The following is an 18,706-nucleotide window of genomic DNA, read 5'->3' on the forward strand; positions in this document are numbered from 1 at the left end:
TCGTAATGATGATGACTCGCAGAGGCAATTCGTTTTGTCACGACAATGTGCCACAGAGACAGATATAGGATTTAGGTGCAGGCTAATGCAATTTTAATCATTGTACGTCCACGTTTAGGACGGCTGCTGCTCCGTCATGCCCGATTAATGAATCATAGGACCCATAGATAAACCATAATGTCACCTCTCAAACGAAGAGACTGTGACTATGTGACTGACTGTTTCATACTATTTTTATCAATGCCAATTAGCTAAAATATGTACTCCGAAGAGTCTTAGACATGACCTAGAGGTCCCTCTAGGCCCACAATCCCATACACTCAGAGAAAAAGCAACACAAATGAAACTTTCGGTTTTTTTCAGATTTGAATCACTTTTATTGAAACACAAATATATGCCAAATTTTTAATAAATATAAAACACTTTAAAATAAATAAATTTGTGGGAAAATTTCAGATAAAATACTTCCATTATAATCGTAAAATTTAATGGAAAATACATTTTTTTTTCGATGCAAATCTTTTTGTATAATCGATTCTCAGGGCTTTCTTCTCTGAGTGTATTATGGACTTATATTCAGGGTCATCGAATCAGAGGCTGCGGAGGAGTGGGCGAGTAGGCCCCACCCACTGCCTGGTTTTCGGTTTCATCTGCTCTGCCCTGCTCCTCTGTCTATAAATCCACTAAAAATATATATATACCATTTATGCGTGTTTCAAGTTCATTGTTTTGCATATGATTTTGATTTATTTATACATATATATTTTATTATTTTTGTGTGGTCGAAGGTAAGTGGAAGAAAGTGGCCCCGCCGCTCGTTTTGGTCTCGAACTCTGGTTGTCCTTTCGGAGAGATTCCTTTTATTAAAGAACCCGTTTTGCACGCTTCGTTTAGAACGACGAATCTCGGCCTTTCAATTGCGCACAATTGATTCCGCCGAAGATGAGTCCTCATCCTCCGGCCGGGAGGATGCACCCGACTCGCCCCTGCAGCCAGGACAACAGCAGCAGCCGGGAGGCCAGCAACAGCAGCAGTTTGGCCAGTATCTCGGGGTCAATGGGCATGAGGGAAGGTCGCGCACAAAGAAGCCGAAGGTGAGGAGCAAGTCCCTGCAGCCTGCCACAAAAGTGATACCCTGGCGCAAGTCCTCGCGTCCGAATCGTGGACGTTCGCTGGACAAGGGCGTTTTCCTGCCCGGTTTCAAGCCGGAGCCTGTCAAGTCCTGGACTGAGGAGACCATCAGCCTGAAGGCCACACCCATTGAAAAGAAGAAGCCCACTCCGAAGCTGGAGGCGGCCACAGTGGTCCTCAAGTCGATCAAAACAGAGCGGGATCAGGGCATCATGAGCCTGGGCGCCACTCTGGAGCAGATCATTGCCGGCAAGACAGAAAAGGAGGCGGTGCCCTGGATCACGATGCGCGAGAAGCTCAAGCAAGTGGAGAGCGTGTCGGAGCAGCTGAACAAGTTCGACATCGACGAGGTCTATCTGCGTCCCCTCGAAGGAGCCATCGAGACAGAGGAGCCACTGCCGCAACAGGCGCAGGTGGCACAGGAGCAGCGCACCAAGGAGATCCAGCGGCTGAAGAGCATGGAGAGCGTGGAGATTATGGAGATGACGGATCAGATCGATAAGCTGATCACCCAGCAGCAGAACAACAAGGACCTCATACCCTGGAAGGAGATGCGGCAGCAGCTGAAGAGCGTGCAGCGTGTGACCAAGCAGATCGACAAGTTCAAGATCGAGGAAGTGGAACTGAAGCACTTGCAGGCACAGCAGGCCATCGCTGAGGAGGTTCTCCTCACCATCGATGAGAGCTCCAAGGGCTCCATCTCGAAGATGGTCCAGCGCGAGGACCTCCAGCGGTACGAGGAGGACCAGTCGGGCATCTACAAGCAGCAGTTCATCACCACCGAAGACGTCAACATCATGCACGTCTCCGAGCGGGAGAAGCTGGAGGCCCAGCGTCTGATTCGCGAGCAGCAGGCCGTCAACTGGCGGCAGCAGCAACAGCAGCGGCCCCAGCTGCAGCCCCTCACCTCCGTGGAGGACACCATTTCGCAGGCAAGCGACCGCCAGAGATTGGTCCAGCAGCAGAGCCTCATCGAGGAGGCCCAGCGACAGCAGTTCGTGCAGATCGAGGACTCGCAGATGATGAGCCTCGAGCAGTACGAGCACCAGAAGATCGTCAATCAGCGAACACAGCAGGAGGCCTTCGACTGGCGCCAGCCACGGGAACCCCAGAAGTTCATTCAAGTGGAGGACTCCTCGCTCATGCATTTGCAGGAGCGTCAGGATACCCAGGAGCAGCAGTTGCTGCAACAGCAGCCCGTCCTGTGGGACCGTGGCAAGAAGAAGCCGGAACAGGCCCAGCCCCAGCCCCAGGCACCCATCCAGGAACAGCAGCAGCAGCTGGTGGAGAAGCCAAAGACCTACGAGGAAATGCACGACGTGTTGCAGGAACTTCTGCCAGTGGCACAGCCACAGCAGCAGCCCGTTCTGTGGGAGCGTGGCAAGAAGCAAAAGCCTGCCGCCCAGACCTACGAGGAGCTGCATGACGTGCTGCAGGAGCCCCTGCCCGTGCAACAGCAACAGCCCGAGCCGGTGCCAGTCCTATGGGAACGCGGCAAGAAGAAGGTCCTACAGGAACAGGTGACCACCACTCAGGAGGTGCTGCAACAGACCTCTCAAGTGATCGAGCAGCAGACCTCTCAAGTGGTCGAGCAGCAGACCACCCAGGTCCTGCAGCAGCAACAGATCGTGGAGGAGACCAAAAAGACAGCCGTCCGCCGCGTGATTCCCCCACGGGAACCCGAGCAGAAGGTGGAGCAGGTACAGCTGAAGCCAACGCCCAGACCCCGCCCCAAGCAAGCGGAGAAGGCGGAGGACTTCCAGTTGAAGCCCCTGAAGACCACCAGACCCGTGCAGCAGTTGGTGGAGCAGCAGCCGGCCCAAAGGGGCTACGAAGAGGCCACGGATGAGCTGCCCGAAGAAGAGCCTGTGCCCCAAGTGGAGGCACAGCCCCAGCCTGTGCTGTGGGAACGCGGCAAGAAGCAGAAGCCTCAACAGACAGCGGAGCAGGAGGCACCCAAAACTCTAGAGGTGGCAGTCGACACTCTAGAGGAGGAAAAGGTCGTCCCCGTAGAGCCGCAACCGCAGCCTGTGCTGTGGGAGCGTGGCAAGAAAAAGCCAGCCACAAAGGCGGAAGTTGTCGAGGAAGCAGCTCCCAAAACGCTCGAAGTGGCAGTGGATACCCTGGAGGAGGAGGAGCAAAAGGTTCAGCCTCAACCCCAGCCCCAACTGTGGGAGCGCGGCAAGAAAAAGAAGCCCCAGCCCAAGCCCCAAGAAGTTGTCGAGGAAAAGCTGGAAGAACCACCAGTCCAGACCTACGAAGAGGCTGTCGATGTCCTGCCCGAAGAACCCATCGTGGAGGAGACGCCGCAGCCTGTTTTGTGGCAGCGTGGCAAGAAGAAGCCCAAGGCTGCACCACAGCCAGAACCAGAAGAGCCCGTGGAAGAAGTGCAGCACCCCGATGAGGTCGATGCACAAATCGAGAAGGTCCTTGTGGAAGAGGAGGTGGAAGTGGTCCAGGAAAGCCGCAAGATCAGGAAGATCAAGAAGCCCAAGGCCACGGAAGAAGTTCAGGAAGAGATTGTGGAGGAAATTCCAGAGGAAGAAGTCCCAGAAGAGGTTGTCGAGATCCTGGAAGAACAGGAGGACATCGTAGAAGAAAAGAAAAAGGTCAAAAAGATCAAGAAACCAAAGAAAATTGTTGAAAAGACTGAAGAGGAGGTTCCTGAAGAGGAGGTTCCCGAAGAAGAGACTGTCGCAGAACTCGAAGAGATCGTGGAAGAGCCTGAAGAGGTCGTGGAAGAACAGGAAGAGATCTTGGAGGTCCAAGAAGAAGTTGTCGAAGAAAAACGTAAGGTGAAAAAGGTCAAGAAACCGAAAAAGACTGTAGAAACGATCGAAATCACAGAAGAACAGCCCGAAGAAGAGGCGCCTGAGGAAGAAGAAGTCGTTGAAGAACCAGCAGAGATCGTGGAAGAAAAGAAAAAGGTGAAAAAGGTCAAGAAACCCAAGAGTAAGGTAACCGTAGAACAAGAAGCCGAAGAAGAACAACCCGCAGAAGAGATTGAAGAACCAGAAGTGGAAGAACCCATCGCTGAAGAACCTCTTCCCGTAGAAGAACCCAAAAAAGTGAAACCAAAGCCCCAACAGGTGGTAGAACAGGTAGAAAAGGTGGAGCTGAAGCGGACGCCCCGGAAGCAACAGCCTCTTCCCGAAAAGGAGCAGGTGGAGGAGGTGTCCTTGAAGCCATTGAAAAAGACTGCTGTTGTCTCGCAAGAGACACCACAACCAGAAGAGATCGAAACGGAGAAGATCATCACCACCGAGGAGCAAATTGTGGATGTAACCAAGAAGCGGGTGAAGAAAAAGAAGCCCAAGCCAAAGACAGCCACAGAAGAGGTAACAGAAGAGCCGGAAGAGGAACCTCTGGAGGAGCTCGAGGAAGAGGAGCTGCAGCCCCAGGAAGAGGAGCAACAGCCAGAGGAAGAGGTGCAGCAGCCCATCCAAGAAGAGGAGCAACCTGTACAACCAAAGGCAGCACCAAAACCGAAGCCACAGAAGCAGGAAATCATCGAAAAGGTGGAAGAAGTGGCTCTCAAGCGTGTTTCGCGACCAAAGAAAACGCTGCCGGAGGAGGCCACCATCGAGGAGGTGCGTCTCAAGCCCACCACCAGGAAGTCCATCAAGCCCGAAGAAGTGAAACTCGAAGAAGTGGACCTGCAGCACGTGGAAAAGGTCGAAGAAGAGCTCATCCAAGAGGAGAAGCGCAAGACCAAAAGGGTCAAGAAGCCCAAGCACGAGGATCTGCCGGATATTCCCGATGCAGAGCCCACCCAGCTGGAGGAAGCGGAGCACTTGGACCTCGAGAAGGAGCCCAAGATCGAGGAGGAGCAGCCCCAAGTGCCATGGAAGCGAGGCGAAAAGAAGAAGCCCGTGGAGGAGGTGCTCGAGGAGAAGCAATGGCCCAAGGGCAAGCGGCATCTGCTTCCCGCCGAGCAACCCGAGGAAGTGCAGCTCAAGCCCATTCCCGCGAAGCCAGCGGAGGCGCCACAGCAGCCCGAAAAGGCCATTCCCGGGCCCCAGCTGGTGCCCCAAGAGAGGCCCGAAAGCGAAGAGGAGGAACTGGAACTGGAACCCCTCAAAGTGCCCGAGGACTCTGCCCCCAAGGTCAAGAAGGAAAAGAAAAAGAAGCCCAAGCTAAAGAAGGCCACGCCCTCGGTGGATGAGGTCTCCGAGGAGATGGCCGAGCCATTTGCCGAGCCCATTGCCGAGGAAGATGAGGTCGACGAGGTCCTCCCCGTCGACGATGACAAAGTGGTGGCCGTCTCTGAGGATGTCCTGCCCGAGGAGGAGGTCATTCCCTCAGAGGAGAGCCCCGCCGAGGCGAAGCAAAAGGCTCAAAAGAAGCGCACCAAGCGCCTGAAACAGGCCTCCGTCGAGGGACAGCCGCAACTCCTCGAAGCAGCCATTGCGGAAATCGAAAAGGTGGACGAAGTGTTCCAAGAGATCTCACAAAAAACCATCACCTTGCTGAAAAAGACTGAAGATACGCGACCGCAGTTCATCACCACGGAACAGCTGATCGAACTGGATGTGGAGGACGTCCGTCGCGATCTCGAGATGAAGGTCACCTCGAACATCATCAAGAAGGAGAAGCGTAGGGTCGTTCTGGACGACAGTCAACCGCTGCCGGAGCTGGAGCTCATCACACAGAAGCGCATCCAAGAGGGCATCGATCGTGTGGCCGATGAAGAGCTCATCGAGGATCAGCAGCTCACACAGAACCAGCAGGAGACCACCACTTCGGAGGTGATCGGACAGGAGAGGAAGCTCGTGAAGAAAAAGAAGAAGGAGATCAAGCCGCCGCGCATCACAGAGAAGCTGCGACCTCGCCAGTGCGTCCCCGAAGAGCCCACAGTGCTGGAGTGCAAGGTGGAGGGAGTGCCCTTCCCCGAAATCAATTGGTACTTCAATGACATACTGCTCTTTGCCTCGGAGAAGTACGAGATCACGGTGGTGGAGCAGGTGGCGCAGCTGAAGATCGCCAAGGTCACGCCCAGCGATGTGGGCGTCTACACGTGTGAGGCCAAGAATGAGGCAGGAGTGGCCACAAGTCGTACAAACATTATTCTGGGTGAGTTTTGCATTAGTTTTAGCACATCCTTTAGTTACATTCCAGCCCCAGTCCATGGTCCTAGCCACAAGCCCCCTTTGTATATAATCCTCCCCAACGATATCCCCTACAAACACACACAAAATATTTATTATTTGGAAAACCCACTTCCCATTTAGAAAAAGAACAAGGCGTCGCGCCACAGTTTACGAAACCCCTAAAGATCGAGTTCACCGAAGAGAAACAGCCCGAGAGGCTGAAGGTCACGGTGACCTGTCAGGTGGCCGGAAAGCCCCATCCACAGGTCAAATGGTATCGCGGCATCGAGGAGGTTCTGCCCAGCGAAACCGTCCAAATGTTCCACGACGAGCAGACGGGCGATGTGGCCCTGGAGGTGTTTAACCCGCCGCCGAATGAGGCCATCACGTACTCGGTGCAGGCACAAAACCAGTTTGGACGTGCCATTGGCAATGCCAACATCATGAGTCGCCTGGATGAGGCGCAGCAGGAGCCCAAGGAGATCCTAAAGCCCCCCACAGTCACTCCACTGAACGCCGTTGTGGTACCCACGGGAGGCACCCTTCGCTTCGAGGTCCAATACGATGGCCTGCCCCGACCGGAAATCAAGTGGATGCGCAATGGCCGGGAGATCGTGGAGAACGAGGAGATCATTGTGGAGACCACGGAGACGACCACCGTCATCAGGGTGATCAATATGACGCGCAAGCGAACGGGCAAATACGAAGTTTGGGCCAAGAACAAGGTCGGCGAGGCCAAGTCGTCGGGTTCGGTGGTTGTGTCCGACTCGAAACCCGATCAGCAGATCCAACCGCCACGTTTCGTGCAGCCCCTGGAGCCCAAGTTCTTTGGGGAGCATGAGGTGGCCATTCTGGAGGCTGTCGTGGAGTCGGAGCCGCTGTCCTCCTTCCAGTGGTTCGTCCACAACGAGCCCATCAAGAGCTCCAACGAGTGCCGCATCGTTAGCCAGGCCAACAAGTCCACTCTGTTGATTGAGGACTTCCAGCGGAAGTTCATTGGACCCTTTACCTGTCGGGCGGAGAATGTGGGTGGCTCGGTGACGTCCACGGCGACTGTCAATCTTCTGGAGGCCCTGCCCCAGGAGGAGGCAGTGGAATTTGAATCGCCACGCTTTACCGAGGAGCTCGCGCAGCCCGTCGAGGTGATGGACGGTGAGGCGTTGCTGCTGCAGTGCCGGGTGCGGGGCAAGCCCACACCCAAGGTGGAATGGTATCACAACGAGGAGAAGATTGCCGAGACAAAGGAAACTACGATATCGCAGGACTTGCAAGGCAATTGCCAGCTGCAGATTACCGAAGTGTTCCCCGAGAACGAGGGCCAATACAAGGCCGTGGCCAGCAATAAGATTGGCAAGACAGTGACCAAGACAAACGTTAAAATTCAAGGTACTTTTGAGCATCATCATCATCTAAGCGTTCGTTCTATAACCAGATGAGAGTACTAGTACTAGAAAGTAGTGAAAGTAGTGAAAGTAGATGCTGCACTGTCTCTACAGATACGCACACACACACACACACACTACAATGCATCCCCCAAAAAACCCCCAAAAAAAAAAAAAAGATACTTAGATACTTATAGGTGTTTTCCTCTCCCAATAATCACTCTCCTCTCCTCCTGCATGTGATGTTATTCTCTCTCTCTATTTTCTCAACTGGGAAACCACCTCCCGTTTTCTTTTGTAAATAATTCTTCCACGTTTCTTCGTTTTCTTGTTTCCTTGTTTCCCCGTTTCCTCGTTTTCCTCGTTTCTGTTTTGCGTTCGGAAAATTCCTTGTGGATAATGCTCTTTCGACTGTATGTATCTTTTAGCATTTGAATATATCCCCGATTCTGAAATCACTGGACTCACAGGATCTGAGGAGGATCTACTTGATAGAGTAAGAACCGACGACAGACTGAGAGAGTGTTCTCCGTTTCAGACCCCAACAAATTTTCTGTATATCTGTATCTGTATCTGTATCTGTAGACCCTCTCAATCGACGAACAAGCACCGAAAATCATTAAAAAACTACCTGAGAAAATCGAACCCAAAGAGGGCGAACAGCCAAAGCTGGAGGTGAAGGTCATTGGACGACCCAAGCCCAAGGTCAAATGGCTGCGCGACGATGAGCAGATCTTTGCCTCCGAGGAATATCAAATTGAGAATTTCGACGATGGCACATCGGTGCTGGTGATCAATAATGTGTATCCCGATGATTGGGGCACCATTAGTTTTGAGGCGTACAATCCATTGGGCGTGGCAGTGACAACGGCTCTGTTTTCCGTCGAAGGTACTATCTATAGAGGTTCTATCTGTAGGATATACAATACATATGTATATGCTCTGTATTTTTATGGAATTTTGTTAGCTAAAATTCTTTCACAGGTTCTGGCAGCAGCAAAAATCCTTACCCCCAATCCTCCCCGTTTTTTTTCCCCCCAAAAATATCCCCAAAAGATACACATTTTTTGAGGCACACACAACACTCGATTTTAGTCTAAGATAAAATGTATCTTTTACAGGCGAAAAGTATCTATTTGTGCGTGTGCATATATTTAATAATTTTACCATATCTGTATCTCATATATATGTAAAATCAAAGGCATCGTTGGATCCAAGGATTATCGCAAACCGGAATGGGTCACACAGATGGAGGAAATGCAGGTGGCACTCAAAGGTATGTATCCTTCTCTTTTTCAGCCGCTCTCTCTATCTCTCTCTCTCTCTTTTGTTCCACTGTTATGTGTATATGTGTTTTCTTAATCTTTCGTGTTTATCCAAACAAAAACACACCAAACAACAACAAATTCCTGTCCTTTGTCTGTAATTTTGTCTTAAAACCACAAAAAACAACAAAAACAACAACAAAATTCACCAACAAATATTCTTGTCCAATGTCTTCTATCTCGTCTGTCTTCTATATCTGTCTCTATCTATTGTATTTGTCCCAATGTATAGTGTTGCCACACACAGACACACTCGCACAGAGATATCTGTGGCTCCTACAGCTGTAAGGCTTGTCCCCCTAAAAACCCCCCACCTGAAACCCACCTGAAACCCCATCTGAACTTTTAAAATTAGTAAACGCCTATTTTTTTTGTTTTGATTTTAGTATAATCTATCTTTTCGTATATACCAAAATGTATCTCTTACAGTAGCACAGTATTACAGTATCTGTAGTATCTGTGTATCTTTCATCTGCAAGTAATACATTATACATCGTATAATTGGTTCCATGTTCCTGTTCCATTTTATTCAAAATTTATACAAAAAAAAAAAAACCAAAAAACTAACCCCGTAAAATATATCCAAAAAGTGTTCTATCTGAAACCAAAGAAATTCGTATAACATTCCCCTTCAGAACGCTGCTTGCACTCTTCACTTTTTCTGTAGATCTTGTTGCATGCCACTCACGTGTTTTGTGTTCTATATATTGTTGAAGTCATTGAAACATGAAACTGTTAACAGAAAAACAATCAGTAAATGTAAGTACACTAGCACCGAAAGATACAATCAGCCATTCCACTGCATAGATCGCACTGCTTCTTAGATACTATCTGTAGTTCTCTAATCCATAGATATATGCCATCTCTTATGTCTCGCTTTTTAGCTGCTAAATGCTCGCCATCGCTACTAAACGAAATGCGCGACAGCCGCTGTGTCCTGGGGGAAACGGCAAAGTTTCGCATACAATATGCAGGCAATCCACAGCCAGGTATAGTATGAGACGACCAGAGAGCGAGTGAGAGATCCACAGGGACGCTGACAGTCACTCTCTCTCAATAGATATTCAATGGTATTTCAACAATGTACAGCTTAGGGCCTCCGAAAAGTATCGCATGGTAGTGGAGGAGCACGAGGCAACGTTAGAGATCATGAAAGTCACTCAAGAGGATTGCGGCTACTACAGTTGCAAGCTCATCAACGAGATCGGCATGACAATGACGCGGGCCAAGTTCGAGGTATCGTCCACATCCAACGTTGAAGAAGAGGTCGTTGCGACCAAAAGAGTCATCAAGAAGAAGGCTGGCGGCAAGAAGACCTCCTCAATGGTCAAGAGAACGGGTGCTTCTTCTGCAGTGCAGAAGACCGAGATACGTATAGTTCCTGCGGCCACAACGACCATGAATGTCTACAAAGTGAAACAACCTGTCTCTATACTCGTAGAGAAGAGTGAGATTTCCGAGGTGATGCAGGTCAAAGATCGAAAGATTGCAGATGCAGAGATACGCAGAAGTCAAGTCATAGAAGAGTCCGAAGAAGAAATCGAAGAAGAGATCGAAGAAGTGGAAGAAGTCAAAGAGGAAATCAAAGAGGAAATAAAAGAAGAAATCAAAGAAGAAAAGTCTGCCAAAGAAGAAATCAAATACACATCCAGTAAAACGATTGAACTGAAAAAAACCGTCGAGCTGATACGTACAAAAATCACCCAAAAGACCATCAGCATCGAGGATATACATGTGATATCGCAGCACGAAGAGGTCCAGTGGCTGCTCGAGTCCGTTGAGGCCGTATCCTTTGGTGCCTCGGGCGAGGCAGCCCTCCGAGATCTGGCCACAATCGGCCTCCTCCTGCGCTATGGCTGCACTCACTACGAGATCACGTACATGTACGAGCAGAATATCTTTATTTCCCTGAAGAAACCCGAGTCTCAGGCAGCTCTAGTGCAGCTGGTCGAGCGCGAAGGACACGAGGAGTTGATCACCCAAATCCTCAGTGAATCTTCCAACGAGGATGAGACCATTCTGGCCGCCACCGTCGGCTTCAAGGCCTTTATACGTATGATACAGACATACGAGATCACGATCGAGATTGTCATACGAAAGTTTGTTAGGGAGGATTTCATATCGCAGGACTGGAAGATATGCGGAAAGGAGGTTTGAAATTCTGTTAATCGTTTGTCGAAAATATCTATTTTAAATTTCATGTCTGTGTTTGAATTCGGTTTAAAGAAGAGATATTAATTAGGAGCAGAGCTTGCACACAACCCTCGACACTTTTAGGGTTTTCGAAAAAAAAAAAAAAAAACAAAATTAAATTAATACAAAGATACATTTGATGTTGTTTTGCTCAAGAAATACTCCTTTTTTAGTCTCTGTTTTATTTATAATTAAATCTATTATAATTTATGGGTTTTTTTCGATAAGACTCTACATAGGGATGGGCTTCTTGTCTTCCTCTCTGTCTCTCGCACAACAGAATTACGAGACCATTTTTTTTTCCCCTCTAAGCTTTCTCTAAAGATAAAAGATCGTATGTACTAGGCTTTCGTAATATGTTTTTTTTGTGTCTGAGGGTTTTTTTGCGAGCTCTGATTCGTTCAGATAAATGATTGACGTATTCACATTTTTTTTTTTCATAAATTTTTTTTTGTATACTTTTGGTTGTGTGAAATCGAAAATCTAGAGAATAGTAGAGACATCGCAAATAATTGAAAGTCACGAGGCTATAACGCATGTCAAAATCGGTGAGTATTTGCCGCAAAAGCTTTTGGTAGATAAAACGCGATAAGAAAATGTAAATTTATTTATCTTTCTTTTTTTACTTTTTAACATGTCAAATCTGCTTTGTAAACAAAAAATACTTACCTTTGCGTGCTCCACATGACTCCCATGAATCCCAAAATAAATAACCCTCGTGCAGAGGAAACTTTTATTGAGGAACGAACGATAATCGTTGAAGAAGGTTTGAACATAAACACAGATGATCTGTAAAACAAACAAACAAAAAAAACCACAAAATATATATAACGAAATCCTACCACCAGTAACGATGTATACCACCAACCAACCACGATCCCACCATATGAACTACAGTCTCCAAAATATTAATATTTATGACATTGAAAAACAAAATAATTTACAAAAATATAACAATTAAAAAAAAAGAGAAACAAACAAAAAAATCATGTGTATATTCTAAAGAGTATTCCAAAGAGTCTAAAAAAAAACAGTAGTATGCCCCATTAACAGCTAATCAACCATCACTAAACAACAAAAAAGGCTATATATATCGTATATGTATATCTTGCTGCAGCTATAAATACCATATAAGCGATATAACTATTGATTTTCATGCCCACTATAATGCTTTTGCTTCTTCAAAATGCTCATTTGATGACAAGAGTACACGTAGAAGAGCTGCTTCAATCAAATGCACGAAATGCCCCAAGATGATGCCCACACCCCTGCCACATGAGGTAAGATATTCCCGATTACCGACTACCGATTACCGAAGAAATGATTTCAATGTTTTCTGTGCAACTCATTTTACGGCTTTACGGCACTGGCTATATAAGATACTTCGTATACTACAGATACTAATCGATGAATAGAACGCTTTTTGCTTGGCTTTCTGCATATTTTGAAATCTCATTTATTGCAACACAACAAAACAACCAACCACACAAATACTAGTAGAGAGGTCGAGACATTGTCATTGTTTAATAAACATTACATTCACAGAAACAGCAACCACAAAAGTGGATAAACAATTCATACAGCAACAAGAAAAGATACAAGTACTACAACAACAAGAACAGATACTCGTACAACAAGAACAAGTGCACATACAGGCAGAAGCAGAGGCAGAGGCAGAAGCAACAGCAGAAGAGGTTGTTGTCCAACAGCAAATTGTGAAAAGGAAAACGCAGAAAAAGCACAAGAAACAAACAGAACAAATACAGATACAGGAAGAGGTACAGCAACAGATACAGATACAAGAAGAGGTACAGCAGCAGATACAGTTACAGAAACATGAAGAAACCACACCCATCGAAGAGGAGGAAACCCTCGAGAAAGTGCAAGAGCTTCCATTGCCATACGAAACACTATCCATGCAAAATCTACCCAGAGACACGGTCGAAACAATTGCCAGTGCAGAGGCCACAGAGCTTTCGACACCGAAACCGCAACCAGCTAAAGTACAGGACGATATACTGCCCCAGAAGGTGTTGGCCATCAGTGAGGAGTGTGTGGCACTCGAAAAAGTTGGGGCCCAGGACTTCAAAAAGCCACAAGAAACTCGTTTGGGTGAACAAATCGAAGTGCGGCATCAACACGCTGTGGATGTCACCGAAACAGAGGCACGAGAGGCCTCGCCCAAAGAGCAGAAGCCCTCGAAGATCCCCAAGAGCGTAAAGGCCCAGCGCAAGGTCAAGGAATCGCGTCCTTTGCTGGTGGAATCGCCAAGCATAGAGGAGCCCATAGATGATCTCCAGCCACTGAAAACTGTAGGCCAGCAGGCGCATGGCGACATTCTGTTGTCCCATGAGCTCACAGAGGAGCATCCTCAAATATTGGAGGGCATTGAACAGCTCAAGGAGAGTAGGTCCATGAAGGAGGAGACTATAGAATCGCATTTCCTGGATCAGGAAAGCCTTCTAATCACCGAAGAAACGATAGGGGAAACTTTGGGAAATGATGTAGTTCAGATAAAGCCAACAACTGAGAAGATTTATCCAGAATTAGCTTCAAATCTAAGTCTTGCCATAAGCGAATGCCAACCAGAGGATTCTGTGGGAGAACTGAAACCTGCATCGGAGATTCGCCAGGAGACATCATCGAGGAGTATTCTAGAGCACAAGTCCGTGAGTACCAGGGCCTCGCAGGTCCTAGAAAGTGTAGACAGCATACCCCTGGAAGCCCAGCCCACAAAGGGTATTGCCGATGTCAGTCTTAAGCCAGAAGAAGTTCCCCTCGTCACTCAAGAAACAGAAACCTTTGAGTCCGTCCAAGAAAGCGAAACCAAGCCACGAGTGGCAGACACAAAGGCCTTGCAACACTTGGTATTAACCGAAGGATTGATCAACATCACAGCAGATGCCCATAGTCCATTGGAAGAGCAAATCCCAGACTTCACGACTGATGAAAAGAGAGCCATCATGGAGTTGGAAACCCTGCGCCATGTTGTTACCCAAGAAACCGTCTCCAATGAGGAGGCAGCAAGTGATTTGGGCTTGCAGGAGACCCCAAAGGTCGTTGAGGGTACCCTAGGACAATCGAGTGCCTTGACAATTGGCGAAACTCTAGAGACAAATCTCGTGGAGATGGCCCAAGATCTGATAGAAGCCCCTGTGAAGACCACAAAACCCGCAAAGGAAACGCTAACCAAGGCATATGGCGCTGCGGAAAGCAATCAGGAGGCTCTGTACGACACCTTGGGCTCTGTTCCAGATGTTGAACACCCCAAGGGACAGGGAAAGATCAACATCTCTGATGGCGAGCTAGTGGCAGAGGTACAGGCAGCTCCAACTGTGATTCACACCGAAGAGGAACTCCTTTCCGTAGTGCCAGAGTTTGTGGATGCCACAATGAATATAGTAGAGCAAACAGCGCTCGAGATCAAGCAGGATACGGTGGCTGAAAAGGAGAAAGCATTCCCCCAGGATGCGCCCCAAACAGAACAGTCCGCTGTAGAAAAGATAATCCCTGTGGATCTCAGAGTAACAACAGTCTTTGAGGTTAATGTGGGACAAACTTCTGGGGATCTTGCACCAGCAGATACACGTTCCGTGTCGGCATTTCAAGTTCTAGATACAATGCCCATTGGAGTGGCACTTAAGCCCGATCTTATGGAAGGAACTAGCTATCTGGAGGCCATGCCCCAGCCAGAACTCAAGAGTGGAACCGTCTTAATGGATGAAACCCAACACCCGTTGGAGGTAACGAGCGTACAGATCAGCGAAATGAGCACCGAACTTGCAGATACCCTGCCAAAAGAACAGCAAACGAGGGCCCATCCCACCACAGAGGACTTCAGGCATGCAGAGGGAATGGAGATAGTACCCATGGAGTCCATGGGGCAGCAACCACATGAAGGAAAACCCACGGCCGCCCGGGCAGATTTCAGCATGCAGCAGCAATATGGTACCAATATTATGGAAAATTCGTCTTTGGAAAGCCTACAGCCGCGACCAAAGGATGTCCAGCCACAAGAACAGCAAACCGAGTCCCACTTTGATTTGTTGCCACAATTGGAGACCAGTTCGTGCGTGACTTTGGAGCAGGAAACCGACATCCCCCTAGAAGAGCCACATCCAGTCCAATCGGCAGCCGTTGGTGCAGCCAGGGCGCTGCAGGTGGCAAATACCGAGAGATCGCAGCATATGGAATCGTTGGAAGGCATCGAAGATCAGCAGAGACTGCCGCAACAGCAGGCACATTTGAACATAGGAGAAATCACATTGCCCAAGGTGGAGCAAATCACCCTTCTCGAAGGACTGCAGGACTATGCCACTCCGGACTATCAGAGATCATCCGTGACGAATGTAGAAATCATGGAAACAACTTCAGCTTTAAAGACCACCACAGCAATAGTGAGTGAAAGGACACAGGAGTTGAGGGACAAAGAAATACCACTGGAGGTTCAGATTCAACCAAAACTCAACGAATTCTCACAGAAAATCCCACTCTCGGAGAAGGTCGATATTTTGGATCAAGTTACGGAGTTGAGCAGCCTCCTGCCACATGCGGCCACGGGGCAATCCGTCATCACTAGCTGCCAGGAGATAAATGTGCGTGAAACAGAAGTTCTGGAGAAAGAGGAGCTGCTGGAAGGCGTGCCCCAGCCAAGCGAACAGCTCGTGAAGATTGCCCTGGACTCCACCACTGGATTGGCCTTGGCTCGACAGGAGAACACCTTTGAGCATGAGGAAGATCTGAGAGTAGTCGCCCCAGAGGCAGAGCAGGCAAGACCCGTATCGGCAGACCTTCTGACGGCAGCCCTTACCGAGGGAGTCCTGGACAGCCAGAGCACTGGAAAGCTAGAGGACTTCAGTGTCTCGGATAAATATGCCTCACCCAGAATGGATGTTTTCAATGAAACAAAATCTACAGAGACCACCGTATATGACACTGTGTCCAGATCTGTGGACTCCATAAAGCCAGAAACCTTAAGCCCCCAACAGTCGATGGTTCCACATAAGCATACGATGGTCACCGAGTGCCTGGTCGTTGATGGAACGCAACCTTTCGAAGAAAAGCCAACAGATCAACGAACAGCCTTCAAAGTTCAGGACAATCTAAGCCACTCCATCATCCTTGAGGATCAGAGGGTGCTGGAATCGGAGAAGGTGCTGGGCGAGGAAAGTACACCCAAACAGAAGGCAAAACTAACGGAGGATGACACCAATATGCATGCAAAAATGGTAGATACCACAGCGGTATATGAATCCATCGGAGAGGATCGTCCAACTGATAAATGTAGCGTGCAGCAGGCACAGGTCACCCACGAATTGGCACACACTCATGCCACAGAGCTGCAACAAACTGTGGAGGCAGAGAAAATACTTTCAACGCCTGAACAAACCTATGCTGTGGCCACAGCAGATGGGATATCCTCACTGCTTGGATTACCGATCACCACAAGGACGCAGACTGTGGAGGATGTCGACGAATTGCTCACTCTCCCAACAGACGAGCGGGTGGCACAGTCCACCTATGAAGGCAGGAAGCACGAGGTAACAGTCAGCGAGGTCCAGGGTATCGAGAAGTCGGAGAATCTACCCATAACTGCAGATATAGCCCCCGTAAGTGCTGCTGAGTCCATGGACGTTATGTTCAAGGCAACATCGGTGGACACACAACCGGGTGTCTTCCAAAAGGAGTCTGCAATCGAAGCTCTCAAGCCCCAAGAGGCCACAGCAAAACCTGTGGTAGATCTCCTCCAAGGCCTCACAACATCGGATGTGTTTCCTCTGGAATCCTCCGAAAGTATTTCGGATACTCAGACCACAGAGCCACAAGAGGCACAGAGGCATCTAGTTACTGGAGAGGACTCTAGGAAGGTCCAGGTCCGATTCGATGACTTAATTATGGATAAGGAAGAGACCCTGCAGGTTATCATTCAAGAATCGTATGGCAAGCCCTTCATTGAAGGCACACAAAGGGAAACACTCATCACTCAAGTGATTCCCATGGAAAATGTGAATCAAATTGAGACGCCACAAGGTCCTGTAACATTCCAAGTGAGTCCCACGTCCAGCGAGAGGATCACTCAATCGCACATGGTGGAAACTCAATTACCTCTCGAACTGACGAGTGAAGCCATCATTGAATATGAGAGCCCTGCTCAAGCAAAGGTCAAATCGGATGAAACAAATGTCCATACCACCATATCAGAGATCAATACGTATGAGATCACAAAAGATATCAAGGACATATCGGAACAAGACGGTCAGTACCTAAAGATCGTAGAGGATTCCGAAATCAATCGTGCCCATGTGACAACTATACAATCAACGCTTCTCAAGGAAGAAAATCTCCCGCTCAAACCCATTCGCGATGGGGACACCGCGCGCGTGTCCAACGTTGAACTGAAGAAGTCTCTGGTAACCGAAGAGGTTCTGGGCATCAGCTCCATCCAGGAATCGTATGACCTGCAAAAGCCAGACGAGCGTAACGCTCAACTCACTCGCCAGGCACCACATGAGACCGCCAGTGTGGCCGAGCAACAGACCTACGAGCAGTCGCCAGAGATGGTCGTAGAGCAGGGCGACCGTATTCGCACAAAGACTAGTTCTGTAGAAACGCTCCTTAAGCCCGTCGAAAGCTCAACCGTAAATGTCTACGAGAACATCGAGGGCCATGGAGAGTTCAAGCCAATTAGTGCAGTCCCGTCAACGGATACCACTGTCATTTCTGAGTTGAAGGTTTCGGTGGTGGAAGAGGTGTCTGTGATGCCATCCTTGGGTCGTGTTCCGACTGAGAAGCCCCTGGAGGGCAAAGCAACACCAGAAACTGTGCCACACAAAAACATTGTTCAAAGCGAGCAGCTTCCCTGTGAAGTGGTAAGCACTTTGCTGGAAGAAGGAACGCCATCCAGAGAACAGGCAAAGCTGGCACCAGCCGATACAAGAGTGGCAGCCGTGACCAGTGTGTTGCATGAGAAGGGAACCATTCGCGAGAGGATCTCAAGCCCTCAAGTAGATGAAAAGCAAGCGCTTCCTTCGATAACCACACAGAGTACGTATCTGAATGAGCTAACAATCGCACAAGAGAATGTCAATCGGTTAGATAGTGAGGAACAACACATGCAGCCACAGAACGCAAGTATACGTATCAAAGAAAACACCACATCCATAGCCACAACAGAACAACCAGACATATTCAATACAGCCACAACAACGAGTCCAAACGTCACACTCACTGGGGAGAAGATACACCCAACACTGGTTGAGGATACCCTGAAGAATGCTTTACAAACAACACAATTTGTGTCGGACGATACCTCTGACCTCCTCCTCCCGAAATCAATGCCTGAAACTGCACTCCCTGAAAGGGTAACACATGCTGTAGCACTTGCCACAATAAACGAGTCACAAGCCACAATTTACACATCGAAAGATGAAGACCACACACAGAAACTGTTAGCGGAGAGTATTACACAAGAGATTTTTAAAGTTAAAACGGTAACACCACCTGTGGGTAAGTATCCAACTAAGTTTAGTCTAAGAAGTTCAGCAAAAAAAGGCGTATTACTTCCATTACACCCACCCTTCGACCC

The 18,706-nt window shown here is 48.6% G+C and overlaps 1 protein-coding gene across 5 annotated transcripts in view; it reads left to right on the forward strand.

Annotated features, from left to right (window-relative positions):
• Positions 1-18,706, forward strand: part of LOC108151049 (titin-like) — a 123,307-nt gene that overhangs the window by 62,532 nt on the left and 42,069 nt on the right. For 2 of the 5 annotated variants that reach the window (XM_033386295.1, XM_033386296.1), the window contains exons 28-33: positions 895-6,204; positions 6,363-7,607; positions 8,032-8,099; positions 8,189-8,492; positions 8,805-8,879; positions 12,667-18,627. In XM_033386295.1, the coding sequence (XP_033242186.1) occupies positions 895-6,204; positions 6,363-7,607; positions 8,032-8,099; positions 8,189-8,492; positions 8,805-8,879; positions 12,667-18,627 (12,963 nt within the window). Of the gene's footprint in view, positions 1-894; positions 6,205-6,362; positions 7,608-8,031; positions 8,100-8,188; positions 8,493-8,804; positions 8,880-9,812; positions 9,918-9,988; positions 11,080-11,608; positions 11,670-11,845; positions 11,919-12,666; positions 18,628-18,706 lie in introns of those variants that run through there. The other 3 variants (XM_033386302.1, XM_033386303.1, XM_033386297.1) reach the window with 2 other exon arrangements.

This window comes from Drosophila miranda, chromosome XR, assembly GCF_003369915.1.
Source record: "Drosophila miranda strain MSH22 chromosome XR, D.miranda_PacBio2.1, whole genome shotgun sequence".
Lineage (NCBI taxonomy): Eukaryota > Metazoa > Arthropoda > Insecta > Diptera > Drosophilidae > Drosophila > Drosophila miranda.